Genomic DNA, 15,374 nt, shown 5'->3' with positions numbered 1-15,374 from the left:
CTTTGACCAATTTAGTGGTTCCTTTTGCTACAAATTCCAACCTTACAGATACTGAATTACAGGCTTATGGATATAGAATTACAGGCTTGGAGGAGACCTGCAGACATCATCCAAACAACCTACTTCCCACCCTCCCCCAATTCTAGAACTGTTAAGGTGCATGTTCAAAAAAGCTTTCCAGGAAAGGGATGTTTCTTGCACTGTCAACACATGTTTGCCCTAAAGAATCCTAAGAGTTTCTAAAATTATGCTAATATGGGCCTTGGATATATGCTAGTTAAACATTTGGAAGCATCTTGAAGTTTCAGCTGGATGTTCTCTGTAGCAAGGGCAAAATGAACCTGATTTATCAACTGTCTTAAACAAATTGGGGTTCATGCAAGTTGAGATGCCTGAAACTTCTCCATCTTGACTCAGAATGGGTTAGATTTTTAAAAGCTGTTTAGGTCATCCTCAGAAAGAGCTATTATTTTTCCAGTGAATTCACCAAAGCTCGGAAAGATCCATTCAGCCCAAGGAAGCTCTTCCAACTATCAACAGTCCTCTTACCTGATTGATACCTTCCCCACCTTTTTCCAAAGCTTTAAGTTACAGGGAGAGAAGAGGGAGAACTGCAGGTGAGGGCTTGCTAAGTCAAGGGCTCTTTGCAGTGAAGTTTCCTAAGCTTGCTTGTCCATGTGAACTCTGAGAATTGTAGAGTTTTATTCCTCCTGACTGGAAAGTGAGTCAAGATAAAGAACTGAAATCGGAAGTCTAGGCTCTGAGCATGCTCAGAAGTATTAAATGCAAAGTGAGGAACTGCCTTGAAGAAACTTAAAAGATCTTAGCTTAACTCTAGGAGTTTCTTCCTGACCAATGAATTGAAGGGATGAAGCTACAATTCCCAGATCTGATCTTCAAGAAGAACTTAAGCAGCCTTTGGCTAGAGTATTAAAAGTGGCTTTTCCATCCCCATGACTGATTGGTAAGTTTGGGAACTGAGGAGAAAAAATAAATTGGCAAATGAAAGGGCTGGTGTGCTGAGTATTATGATACAAGGCAAAATTCAGAGTGGGGTTGGGTTTGGATTGCTTGAGCCTGGATTGTAATGGCTAAAGGATTTCTGAATTGAAATTAAGTTCCAACACGCACAGCCCAGGTTTCTGAAATCATTTATCCCAAGAAATAAATGTCTCCTATTTATGTATTTACTCCCATGAGGGTATATTCACAAGGAATTCATGTCCAGCATTTGGATCTGGCAAGTTGGGTTCTCCCTCATCTTAGCCTCCCTGGCATCTTCCTTCATTCATCAGACTTGTTGGAAAATGCATGAATTTCACAGTAGCCATTGCTCATTTTCCTAAAAACTCTACTGAAGAACAGGGAAAGACACATTGATGGTAAGCCTATAGGAAAGGACTGTCCGATCAACAGTGAGAGCAGGTCCTACCTCTTAAGCTGTCAGTGCATGCTCATCTGCTCAAGGGTGACCATACGGTTATGTTCCTAATTGGAATGGATCTGAATTGATTACAAGTCAATTTACTTAAATTACTTAAAATTGGCTAATCCTTAGTCTAAGTCACCACAATAATACAAATAATTTCCATACTGTAAACGTAGAAGCTGAGGTAGTAACATTTACAGGGCTGCCCATTTCATGGCTGGGTTGAAAATTTGGATACAACATATGGGCTAATTCAATGGCAATCAATTCTGTGTAAAGTTTTCCTAGGAAAGGTTTCCTGGGGAGCTCATGCAGTTAATCAGAGCTTTTGAATTTAATAAACAAAAGGGCAATGAACATGATTATTTGCAATGTGGTGTTCAGTACAAAGTGCCACACTGATAAGAGACCACACCACTGTATTAAAACAAAATGTGAAAGCTCAAGAGGTTTCTTGTTTGAAGCAAGGGGGAAAATGTGTGGGACACAGGAGCAACTTAGGATGCCTAAGCAGTAGACTGTTAGTGGCTGATACAAAGAGAAAGTGAGTTCAATACAGTAAATATGAGGAATGTGTATCTGTCAGTAAATAACGTTTGTCCCTGAACCACCTGAACAAAGATGCGAGAGGAAGAACTTTGAAAGCATTGAAGCAAAGTAGTATGTAGGAACAAAGTAAACTCTGTGGTAGGCAAAATACAGAAATTCTCCAAACTCGGAAGTTAGGGGCAGTCTATAATATACTATTCAGCACTTTTCTTCAAGCATCATCTGACAGCCAGGAAACATGCCAAACTAAATATATTTTTAATTCCCAGATTGTGTACCAGATAGATATGAGAAATTAAGTCCCACTTGCTCTTTTTGAGTCATACCCACTAAGGCAATGGTTCTTAACCTGGGGTTCATGCATCCTGGGGTGTGCGAGACACTTTTTCTAGGGGTGTGAGGCCCAGACAAAGATTTTGGAAAGCTTGTTATTTATCTTAGCTAAGTTAGGCTAAAACACACAATAAAATAAAATAAAAAATGAACTGTACTTTTTCAGGGGGTGCAAGAGCATATTTTGGAAATCGAAGGGGTGCTGGCAGTGGAAAAGGTTAAGAACCACTGCACTAAGGTGATGAATGGGTCTGGGCAGTACCACTGCAAATGGAAGAGCTTTCATTTATTTATTTATTTATTTATTTATTACATTTATATCCTACATGTCTCTCAAGGTTTTGTACATGGTTCTCCCCTCTCCATTTTATCCTCACAATAACTCTGTGAGGTAGGTTAGGCTGAGAAACAGTGACTGGCCCAAGGTCGTCCAGTGAGCTTCATGGCTGAGTGGAGATTTAAACCCCAGTTTCCCAGGTCCTAGTCTAACACTCTAACCACAACACCACACTAGCTCAACATGATTGTACATGATTGAATGTTCGTCCATCCTTCAAAAAAAAAAAAACCCTGCCCATAAATAATTGACAAGGCAGGGGGAATGTAGGCTAGAATGCTTTCCCCTGACATGCTAGTTTTCTATGTGAATGATTTTTTGTGTGGAAAAACATGGAAATTATGTGAGAACCCCCCCTTTGCAGTGGTACTGCCCAGAAACAAGCTTATCACCTCAGTGAGAACTCAGCTTTAGCGTGTCCTGAATCACAGGTTTTCCAAATGGAGTTGTATGTGCTGTCTTTAATCAGGAGAGACATAATAACTACGTACCGAGAAATCTAGGATCAACACATAACCTAGCTGTAATAATAACTTTTGTCCTTTCTTGAAACCATGGGTGTGGCTTTCTATTTTAATTCCCAGTGTTTCCCATGTTGTGTTGTCCAAGCTGAAGACATATCACATAATCTATATACTACTTTCAGTGGTGGAGCACTGCAGGTGATTGTGTGAGAAAGGTGAGGGTGGATATGAGCAATTGTATCATAGCTCTACCACGGAGAAAGAACCATAGTGATCTCACTGCAGTAAATTGTCATAATTCCTGTTGTGGTGGGAGGGAGTGGTTCCAGCTGCCCAGAAAGAGGCAGTGATCCAACCACTCCTGAAAAAGCCCACCCTGGACCCATCGCAAATACCCCCTTTTTAGGGAAGGTGATTGAGAGTGTTGTGGCGCAGCAATTGCAAGTACTCTTGGATGAAACAGATCATCTTGACCCATTCCAATCTAGATTCAGGGCTGGTTATGGGGCTGAATCGGCCATGGTTGCCATGATGGATGACTTTTATTGGGAGAAGGATAGCGGGAGTATGCCCCTGTTATTCTTACTTGATTTCTCAGTGGCTTTTGATACCTTTGACCATGGTATCCTTCTGGGCTTGGTGAGCTGGGTATTGGAGGCACTGTTTTACAGTGGCTCCAATCCTATCTCCAAGGTCATTTTCAGAGAATAGCATTGGGTGATAGTCTTTCAGCCCCCTGGCAGTTGTGCTGTGGGGTGCTGCAGGGTATCACCTTGTCCCCAGTGCTGTCTCATGTCTATATGAAGTCCTTGGGAGCGGTCATATTGCGAGGTGTCAGCAGTACACTGATGATACCCAGCTCTGTTTCTCCATAACATCTGAATTGGGAGAGGCCGTACAAGCCCTGGACTGTTGCCTGGACTCAGTGGTGGGCTGAATGAGGGCCAATAAACTGAGTCTAAATCCTAGTGAGACGGAGGCGCTGTGGATTGGTGCTTCCCGAGTTCGGATAATTGGTCCGTTGCCTGCTTTGGATGGGGCCATACTCCCTCTGAAAGACATCTGAGGCCATTTCTGGACCAGGATAGCCTTACCACTGCTGTCCATGCATTGGTAACCTCTGTGCTGGATTACTGTAATGCGCTCTGTGGGGATGCCCTTGAGGTTAGTCCTAAAGCTGCAGCTGGTGCAAAATGTGGTGGCGTAACTGCTCACTGGGGCAGAGTATTGCCAACGTGTCACCTGCTGCTGAAAGAATTGCACTGTCTGCCCATTAGCTACAGGACTAAGTCAAGGTTCTGGTTTTGGTGTACAAAGCCCTATACAGCTTGGGACCAGGATATCTGAAATATCGGCTTACCTCTTACACACCCAGTCGATCATGCAGGTGAAGGCCTCCTGCAGATACCATCTTATCAAGAGGTGTGTTCCACGCAACACAGGAAGCAGACCTTTAGTGTAGTGGTGCCTACCCTTAAATATTAGACAGGCGCCATCTGTTACCTTTTCAGTGCCTACTGAAGACCTTCCTCTTTCAACAAGCCTTTTCAGAAGAGACCTTATCCCAGTATGTGTCTGTGTTGGAATTACTTTTTAAGATGTTTGTAAAGCTTTTTTTAAAAAGATGTTTTTAAAGAAGTTTTGTTTTAATATATTCTAAAGTCTGTTTATATGATGTTTTAAGTGTTTTTGTTTTCTGACCTGGGCTCCTACTGGGAGGATGCACTGAATATAAATTTAATAAATAAAATAATAAAATAATAAAATTAACTCATGTAATTTGTCCTATTTATGTAAATGCAGCAAGTAACTGATATCTCAGCAGCCCTGCAGAACGAACACGAGATGGCATTTAGAAACAATCCTGTCTGTTCCTTTGTATGATGGATTTATTTAATATTTTTATTTATTCCATTAAGTTTATAATCCACCCTTTCTCCCAAAGGAGACCAGGGTGGAAAACACATCAATGACAAGATACAATATAAAATAAAAACATATCAAACAATTAAAAGCATCTTAAAAACAATAAATATAATACAACATTAAACAGATTTAAAAACATATGTAACCAAATCATGTGTCTGAATCTCTTAAGTAAACTGGTCCCAAGCCATTAAAGGTTTTATATACCAATAGTAACACCTTGAACTTTGATTACTTTGTACGTAATGCCTTTGGTAACTGGCAAGCAACCTGCCTGGCCTTAGGCTTTAAAGGCCCTGTTTTGAGAGGTGGGAGCTGCTGCTACAAGCCAGTGCAGTTACAGTGCGGCTTACCACCAATTCCTTACTTGAAGGAACAGATCCTTATTGTGAACCTTATTTGTGCGATGCATAAAGCAACATTAATATATGTTACAAATGTTGATAATGTTCTGACATATGTCACTTTTCTTAGTCTTACTCATAACATATTCTTTGTTTTAGAGTTCTAGTTATAGCCATAGCTATTGCCCAGTAAGAGCCAGTGTGGTGTAGTGGTTAGTGTTGGACTACGACCCAGGAGACCAGGGTTCAAATCCCCACACAGCCATGAAGCTCACTGGATGACCAGTCACTGCCTCTCAGCCTCAGAGGAAGGCAATGGTAAAACCATCTCTGAATACTGCTTACTGTGAAAACCCTATTCGTAGGGTCGCCATAAGTTGGGATTGACTTGAAGGCAGGCCAACAACAACAATTGCCCAATGGTTTCTGAATCAAGAACTGATTTGTGAATACCAGAGTTTGGCAGGGCTAGGACTACCAGAAAGAGAGTATGTATGTTAAGGAAATGGTTGAAAACTGACAAGGAAATTAGAATCTTTCTAATATGTGATATATACTCAGTTCTTCCTTCCCTGATGTAATTTGCACGACAGCATTGTCCTATGAGGCTTCATTTTTCCAGTTTTCCAGTTGAGCTCTAAAGTAGAGAATGTAAATGCATATTCAAACTGGCAGATCTGAAATTCTGCATGACAAGGAAAATGATAGTAAAGATTACAAGTCCTGAACAAGTTTGTTGAGTTTTCTTGTGCTTCCTGAATGATAACTATGAGGAAACAGCTGGAATTATTGAGATGTACTGTCTGGGGAAAGCCTGTCTTACCAGCCAGTAGTAGTTGTACTACTGCTGAAAACTGCAGACGTATATGCTTTTATACAAGACACAATATAGGTGAGACATTTCTCTTGGTGGGGCAGAACAAATGTGTGCAAGTCAATGAGTAGAGAGAAACAGGCCATAGAGGATGCTCAAGAGAATGTATGTTCTTCATATGCCAAAAGTTAGTTGTGAATGTGCAGACTTAATACCAATGAACTAGAACTATGGGTGCATGGCATGAAATGCCCCCTCCCCCAGTGCATGCATTGAAGGTCTGTGGGATCAACACAGTGTCAGGTTTTTGTTATGTAACCATGCACATGTGGAATTAGAGCACTTGTAGAAGAAAAGTTGCCTCACCCATTCTCTCTTCCTCCCCTCCCCCTCCTTTCAACATGGTTCCTTGTAGTACCTTCGGTACCAAAATCCCTATTATGTGTGTGATTGGGAGAAGAAATTGCATGTTGCAGTTAGTTTTGCAATCCTTTTGAGATGTATTGGTTTGCATAAAATGCAGTTTCTTGTTGGTCAGTTATAGGATGTGTAGCACTAAGAATGGGTTGACAAAGGAGAGGAAGGTTTAAAAGGCCTTTAAAGATGACAAGACCTTTATGGCAGCGGTAGGGAACCTCTAGGAGTCTGCAGCTCATACCCTTCCCTGGCTGTGCTCTGTGCCCTCTTTGAGTGTGTTTGCCTGGCTGAATGCCTCCTTGATCATGCCTCTTGCTTGCCTGGATGGAGAGGGGTGCTTAGGGATGTAGAAACCTCTGTTTAGTAATGGATGAGTAATGATGAATGAAGGGCAGTAGCTGAGCAGTAGAGCATCTGCTTTGCATGTAGAAGGTCCCAGGTTCAGTCCCTGATGTCATCTCCAGGTAGGGCTGGGGATGTATCCAATTTGGAACCCTGGAGAGCTGCTGCCAGTCACCGTAGACAGTCCTGCGCTAGATGGATGGTCTGACTCAGGCAGCTCCCATGTTCCTAATCCAAAATATGCAGGACCTGGGCAGATTCCTTGAGGGAAGGGCCATAACTCAGTGCAGAGCATCTGCTTTGGATGCAGAAGGCCCCAGGTTCAATCCCTGGTGCTTCAGGAAGGGCTGGGGTAGACTCCCTGTCTGAAACCCTGCAGAGCCACTGCCAGTCAGTGTAGACAGTAGTGAGCTAGATGGACCAATACTGATTCAGTTTAAGGCAGCTTCCTAGGATAGACTTAAACATTGTCTCCAGATGTTATGTGTTGGAGCTAAGTCTCCACCCTTTAGGTTGTTCTTATGGTTACTTTCATTTTCCTGTCATTTTCCTGTTGTGAGTTCCTGTTGTGTGTTAACCTGTTCATCAATAAATTTCTTGTTCTGGGCCTACAAAAGTGAGTAACCCTACCTTATATTAAATAAGAACTTAAACACTCTGCTTTTTACATGACTGGAATATAGCTCATTGCTCCAGCCTGTTTTCTTTCTAGTCCTGCCCGACACAGGCATGTGGCCCCTGTAAGGTTCCCCATGAGGGAATGTGGCCCTTGGATTGAAAAAGGTCCCCCCACTTGCTTTATGGACGCTCTGCAGTAAATGTGATACAGTGTGGTTAAGATTGACCAAGTGATTATTAGAGGCTTGATTTATTTATTTATAGAAGTATTTCTAAACTACCAAATCTTTCAGAAAGTATTGTGGAAATGTACAGTGTAACCCTTGGTGTGGGTTTTGTGGGTTTATTTATTTATTATTTGATTTATATTCCTCCCAGCAGGAGCCCAGGGTGGTTTGGGGAGTAGCCAATGGAAAATAGAAAGTTGGGTACCTTCTGAATCAAAGGGAGATTAACTGGTCCTCTTTCCACCCTGGTTACAAGAAGGGTGTGTATATAATTTCTGCCTTCCCCCTGATGCCAGTATAAACCACAAGTATGTATACTTCATACACAGGCAACAATTGCAAGGTGAACATTGGCATAAGCTATCCATTTTTTAATGTAGCAGTTTTTGTGCATTGTGTTGTCCAAGTTGTATGTTCTCTAGACTGAAAGGTAAGGAGTTAACAAACGTGCACACACATCTTGTTTCAGTGCATGTAAGAGAGTATTTGTTAATGAGGTCTTGCATCAGATGGACAAGAATAAAGGATTTCAGTTGGGTGAGGCTATGAATAGGTATTAAATATTACATATAACAAGAAATTGAGGAAACATCTTTATTAAATGATCTTTAAAAACCCTAAAGAATCCAGTTAATCACAAGTGCAGTTTATACTCCAGTGGTCAACTAATGTGGTTCTTACTTAGTATTCTGAGGTCAAAAGCACCTCATTTGAGGCCTCATTTGAATTTCTGCTACCTCCTCCCTAAACTCCATCGTAAAGACTCTTAACAGATGCAGACACAGATGGTTGGAACAACAGCCTCTTTTCTCTCTCCCCTTGGTGTATGTGTGTGTTTTAATGTAGCCTGATGAAGAGTTCTGGGGAACTCAAGAAATTGGGCACTGTTGTGACTTTTTGGGTAACTTCTTGGACTACTTTCTAGAAAATCCTGCACACATAGATTTAGCACATCAATTTGCTCTGCTCCATACCCTGTGAGCCTTCATTAAGGACTTATGGGGGGCAGTCCTAGCTGTGCAACCCAAATATTTACTCTGCTTCCTCATTTGTCCAGGGAGCAGGTACTTCCAGGGGAGGGCCTGCTCTTTGTACCTACCATCAAGGTTGAGACAGCTAGAACTTCTGAACTGATCAGCTAATCAGTTCGCTGATCAGAAGAATGGCTTTATTATAATAGTATTTTAAACATATAAGAAGCTTTGGTGTCCAAGCTGCTCATTTGAAAAATAATCTTAAATGAACTACCTGAATAAATAGGTTTGTCTAGACTTAGTACATTGTACACAGTTTCAAAATGAGCTATTTAAAATCACCTTGACTGTCTGCTTACTAAAATGATGGCAAATTAACCACTGTATCAAATAACTGATATTTTCTACTTTAACTTTAAAAAGCAATTAATGGTACAGGTACATTCTGAACCAACTCTATCCACAATAGATGTCCTAAGGAATCTAATCATAGGAGGTTAATGGGGACAAGTCAGTTGCATAGTCTTAATAGACAGCAAACCATTTGTAAGAAAGGGAGTTATTTTGATTTGTTTATTGAGCAATAGTGTAAGTTCCAGGGTAACAAGTATGTACCTTACATGTGAGTGAACTATTCATGAATAAAACCACTCAATTATTTGAACTGAAGAACTGTCTTGTCTTGCAATCTGAGAATTGTATCTCTACCCATAGGGAAGAAAATCAAGGTTTACTGAGATTGGCAGCTGAAAGCATAATTAGGTTCGGAAGTGTGTGTTTTAGTGTGAGAGTTGGAGGCCATGGGACTATATCCTCCTAGGTGGTAATCTATCCGTTGCCTGCTACCTGATGGGACAAGTGATTGAAGGGAACAGATTTTTCTTGTCCTTTTTTTTAGTTCTTGTATAAAATGCTTTCATGCCACCTGGAAAAAAGGCCAGTGTTTGGCAGGCATTACCTTTTCCTTAAAGTCCTGTTTTAGACATTAATGAGGCAAACTTGATTTTATGTTGCTATTAAATATCACATTCTCTTTAGTCTATAACCTTGTGCTTGCATAGATTAAATTGGGAAAGGAGAAAAAGAAGCAGGTACAAGTCCCTTGTCGGGAAGAATATCTCCCATCAATAGCATCAGGATAAGTCAGAAAGGTCAAATGATCATAGCTTGTTTACTAGAATATAATATCCATTAAGAGGTGGTCTGAATCAGTTCTGATTCATAAATCCAGGCTTCTCAACCTGGTGATGTCCAAATGTAGTTGGACTCCAACTTCCATCAGCCCCAGCCAGCATGGACACTGGTCAGGAGTCCAACAACATCGGGAGGGAACCAGGTTGGGAACAGCTGCTTTCAACCATTTATGCAGGCTTATATATTCCTCATAGTTAACTGGCTATCTTTTGTTGTTGTCGAGGAATTCTAGAATCTACTACTACACTCATTTTATGTCCTAGGCACTATACAGAATACATAGAAGTAGCAGTCTTAATGCTGTCGTCATTTCCTCACATGAACTCCGTGGACCATGTGAGGAGACCCATTTTCACATCTCCTGGAGAACCTCTCTTCTTGATGGATCCTTAGGATGTGGTAAAAGTTATCATGGCAACTTGCTGCACCTAAGAAGAGTTTACTGTAGAAAATGGCATGTAAAAGTTGCATTGATGAGACTGCATTGGTGAGACGTCAGTGTAATAAAAAGAACTTGATAATAAGACCTTGGTTCCTTGCTGAAGGAAGGTTGGTGCCAGTAACAACTATTCTGCCTCCCATCCATCTGCTATCCTAGCAGCTCATGCTGAATCCCTGATGCAGACGCATAAATCTGTTAGTATTCACAACTGAGGTTACATCCCAAACTGAGTGGGCATTCTGTAGATCGTGCTGCTTATATGAGAATGTATCACTGTGCTTCATATTTCATCCAAAACTATAACAGCTTTCAATAAAATGTTGTGTATCCAACTGTAATTAAACTTTGTCTTCAATTTCTTTTAATGCTGTTCGAGTTGGATAAAAATGTTAAGCTTCAGTACTTGAATAGTATTGTCGGTTTTCAGTTCCTTGTGAAAATGCCCAGTTTGATACATAGACAGTGGGGTTTTATGTAGGAGAGAGTATCATCTCCATCCATTTTCCAAATCATTCACAGTAGCAGTTGTTGTAATGCAAGATTCAAATGCAGCTCTAATATACATGTTTTCCAAGCACCTGTTAGCTTGACACAAGCCCCATTGTTTCACAAAGCATCAGATATTATCTTCATTTGTTGGCTCCCAAATTCAGCTGTGAAGGGCCTTCCCATTTCATCTGTTAATGAAATAAATTCCATATTAGAACAGATTACATCATCCAAGGCCAGCATCATCTTATACAAAGCTAGTCAAAAAATGGAGTTTGGCTAAGCATTTTTCCAATGGAGCTTTGTCTGATCACACTAGTCTAGTTGGTAAACTGCTCACAAATCAACCATGAAAGAGATTTATTTTTATTTTCTTTATTTACAAATATATTTGCATACCACTATTTTGTTTAACATCAAAGCAGTTTACAACTAATTTTAAAAAATACAGTAAAAACCATTAAAATACAGTAAATATAAAACTAAATTCTTGCAAAAAGTTTATAAGCAGAAAGTCCTGCAGTGGCACACATGTGGATGCTATGCAACAGTTCAATTTGTTAACGCAGTCACCTACATTATGGCTATACAGCTGCAGTTTTTAGCAAATGTCCCTGTTGGAAATTTGGCAGTGGTTACTTGAAACTGGTGGGATGCTTTCTTGAACCCTCTTCTGAGGATGGAGTCTGATGACTTGGAGCTCTGTGGTAAAAGGCTGTAACAACGACACCCTTTTTTAAAAACAAATGTATAGACTGCTTCATAGTATAAAGCTATCGGAGCAGTGTACAAGATCAAAACAAAATAAAACACAAACACACACAATCATTTCAGCAAAATCTAAAAATAATTAAAAACCACCCTACTGGACTTAACTATATGATTGGATGCTTCTGTCAGCTGCTTTAAGTGTAGTGGCCAGCACTATGTGACAGGCTTTTAGGTGCCTGCTATGTGGCTTCTAGGCATGTGAATTCACACAAAATTGACCCAGAGAGTGTGGGAAAGGATGATTTCTTTTAAATAGCTGGCTGACTGTAGTGACTTCAATTCATCGCTTTCATCTAATTTGGGGATGATGTCTTATAATCAGAGGATGAAAAAAATACTCAGCTAAATTCTCTTCTTTTTCCTTCTGCCAAGCCACAAATCAAGTAGGCAGCAATGGCTAGTTACAGCTCTCGCTTACCCAGTTTCCCAAATCCTTTCCTTGACTTGCAGAAGTGGAAAAGCTGTCTGGTTAATGGCCCATGGCTTGTGTTCTTTCAGGGGGATTTCTGTAGGGATCAAAGAAACTAGTCAATTTTCCTGCTTGGTTGACTTTAACATGAAGCATAAAAGATGGTGTGCTTTTAAGTCTGTAAAGGCACCAGCTTATTAAGAACGGAAGTTAATAGAGTTCATAAAGAAAATCATTGTCATACTGCTATGCTATGAAACATTTGCGTGCCACCTGAACTTTCACTGCCCCTTCCATCTGTAATTATGTTAGTTGACTCATTGTCTTGCTGGCTGTTGGTTGTGACCATGTGCAGCTAATTAACTGTGCTGCCCTTTCTTAAAAGTTTCTCTGAGGGGAATGTATGCTTTCAATCTTTAAATGATTCAGTTCTTTCCCCTACCCCAAAGGTCACTGTCACTTTGGTATAAATTCCACATGATGACATCAAATAGAAGAAATTGAATCAGTTACTCTTCTTTCTAAGGCCTAACTTGAACCTCATTTAGAATCATGGAGTCGGAAGAGGCTTATAAGGCCATCGAGTTCAACCCCCTGCTCAATGCAGGAATCCAAATTAAAACATGCCCAACAGGTGGTTGTCCAACTGCCTCTTGAAGGTCTCCAGTGTTGAGAGCCCACTACCTCCCTAGGTAATTGGTTCCATTGTCGTACCACTCTAACAGGAAGTTTTTCCTGATGTTCAGTTGAAATCTGGCTTCCTGCAACTTGAGCCCATTATTCTGTGTGTTGCACTCTGGGGTGATCAAAAGAGATCCTGGCCTTTCTCTGTGTGACAATCTTTGAAGTACTTGCAGAGTGCTATTAAAGCTCCCCTCAGTCTTCTCTTCTCAAGGCTAAACATGCCCAGTTCTTTCAGTCTCTGCTCATGGGGCTTTGTTTCCAGTCCCCTGATCATCCTCGTTGCCCTCCTCTGAACCTGTTCCAGTTTGTCTGCATCTTTCTTAAAATGTGGTGTGCAGAATTGGAAGCAGTACTCAAGATGAGGCCTAACCATTTAGTACAGTGGAAATGAACATGTGGTATTAAATTCCATAGAATCAGAGCAATTTGGCCTTTTTATAATTCCTTTTGTCCAGCAGATGCTAGCTAATTTTTTTACCTTTTCATTTATTACACTAGGAATCATAGCATCATAGAAATCATAGAATAGTAGAGTTGGAAGGGGCCATCAAGTCCAACCCCCTGCTCAGTGCAGGAATCCAAATCGAAGCATTCCCGACAGATGGCTGTCATCTGCCTCTTGAATGTCTCCAGTGTCGGACAGCCAACTACCTCTCTAGGTAATTGGTTCCATTGTCGTATGGCTCTAACAGTTAGAAAGTTTTTCCTGATGTCCAATTGAACAGCTGGACAGCTTTGCCCCTGCTTGCATTGCTCGCCATCCCCACTTAGAACCCTGCCCCTGTTTCCCCCACCCCTTGCTAATCTACCCTTAGAGCTTGCCAGCCCCCCACCAACTAACTCATTAACCCAGGGATGGGAAACCTCCTTTGCTCTCACCCTGTGGGCCAACTTTGCAGGTGGGTGGGCAACCCACATGATAAAATTGTGATGTAACATGATTGACAGGAGGGTTGCCCCACCCATCTGTCAAAGTTATCTCACAGGGTGGGAGCAAAAAAAGTTCCCTGCTGCTGGTCTAATGAGTTAGTGGAGGGGGGGGGTTAGACCTTCTTTTCCCCCGTTAGGATTAGAAGAGTGTACAGCTTTGGAGAGGAAAATTATGGACAAGCTAATTTAACAATTGTCTGGGCATTCAAACTTTGCAATTCATAAATGTGTATGCTGTTAAGAAAACTGAGTGTGTGCCACAGGAAATAAATTGTTGAAATCAGCAGATCTCAAACTTGCTGCACCAAGGTGCCTTTAGAGAGACCCACGTATCACAGTGGTGTAGAGATGGAGTCATTCACAAAATGATGGTGGATGGAGATGAGAGTTTTGCATAATCCACTGGGTCTTACTGACATTTTGTATTAATATTTAAATCCTGTCTAGAAATTTCCAAATTGTTTGCCACAGCAATTCCTTGTGGCAAAGAGTTTCATAATTCAGCCATCCTCGAGTGAAATACAGGTATTGGCTGAGTCCCCATTTTTAGGTAGAACTTAATGATCCAAAGACCCTTAAGTAGACAAGGTTTTTTAATTTTATAGTTTTGCCTTTTCTTCTCCCTTCCACATGTGTCTCAAAGTGTTTTTACTCATCTCAGTTCTTATCCCGCTCCCCATTTTTACAACTTTTATATCTGCCCCCCAAAACTGCGGCTTCATCCATCTGTCTTCTGCTGCTTTTGCATTCATTTCTTCCTCCTATAATAGCTTTCCTCTCTTATCCCCTTCCTTTGGTATTCCTAATTTGTTATTTTAAAAAAATACTAATCTCTTACCTTTCTAATTTCTTCAGGACCTTCTCTGGCCCTTCCCTTCAGAGGAGGAATACCTACCTCCCCCCCCCATTCTGTCTTTTTGGCCTTCTTTACTCAATATGTGAAGAGTTAGTGGTGCTGCCGTAGATCCAACCAAAAGATTATGAGGAAGCAGGTGGGGAGAAGACTTTGCGTGAATCAGTGTTCAATCAGGAGGCATGTCAGATTGATCAGTGACTTAATGCAGAAAGATGGATGGTTTCTTCTGATGGTGGATTCCTCTCTTGCATTTGCACACTATGAGTAAACTTTTGGGGTTATAAGATTGATGTGTGCCTTCTAATATGATGGGGTATGTGGGTGTGCTTCTGCTATCAGAAATTTAGAACTCCAAAGAGACATTGCTCATTTCACATATGTTCAGTCTTAAAACGGCTATCTGACTTTTACTGGTTTTGTGTCCTGTCTCAAGCGTTTTTTGGGGGGAGGGTAGCAGTAATCTTTCTATTTGGTCGTAGTAACTTTTGCTTAGATTATGTGTAATTACACAGGTCAAATTTCACTCTTGCACACATGAAATACATTGCAGTACATAGTAAGATCAGGTAACATTTTGGGATGCCTATTTTTTCCTGCAACATCTTGAACACTAAAGAAGTATTGTCAGTTGGATAACTATTTGCATATAGAACTCAGCTGGCAGCATATCCTTGCAATTTCCAAAATTTCTCTTCACTGCTCTAAGAAAACTAAGGTGGTGTAAGACTTTGGAGTATGCAAGAGGATCCTTTTATTGGTTATATAATGAACTGCTCTCATGAATCATTAGTGTAAGTCATTATAATCTAGTGTTCTTATGACTCA

General features: G+C 40.8%; 1 protein-coding gene across 7 annotated transcripts in view; it reads left to right on the top strand.

The window, feature by feature from the left end:
* The window catches only part of KALRN (kalirin RhoGEF kinase), an 872,788-nt gene that overhangs the window by 772,733 nt on the left and 84,681 nt on the right, over positions 1–15,374 (top strand). Inside the window, exon 36 of one of the 7 annotated variants that reach the window (XM_061609053.1) lies at positions 10,232–10,736. The exons of the other annotated variants lie outside the window; for them this stretch is intronic. Within the exon in view, the coding sequence (XP_061465037.1) occupies positions 10,232–10,251 (20 nt within the window). The 3' untranslated portion in view covers positions 10,252–10,736. Of the gene's footprint in view, positions 1–10,231; positions 10,737–15,374 lie in introns of those variants that run through there. 7 annotated transcript variants of the gene reach the window in all.

The sequence above is a fragment of the Rhineura floridana genome, chromosome 2, assembly GCF_030035675.1.
Source record: "Rhineura floridana isolate rRhiFlo1 chromosome 2, rRhiFlo1.hap2, whole genome shotgun sequence".
Lineage (NCBI taxonomy): Eukaryota > Metazoa > Chordata > Lepidosauria > Squamata > Rhineuridae > Rhineura > Rhineura floridana.
The sequence above is the reverse complement of the archived record's forward strand: the minus strand, read 5'-3'. Positions and strand labels throughout refer to the sequence as shown.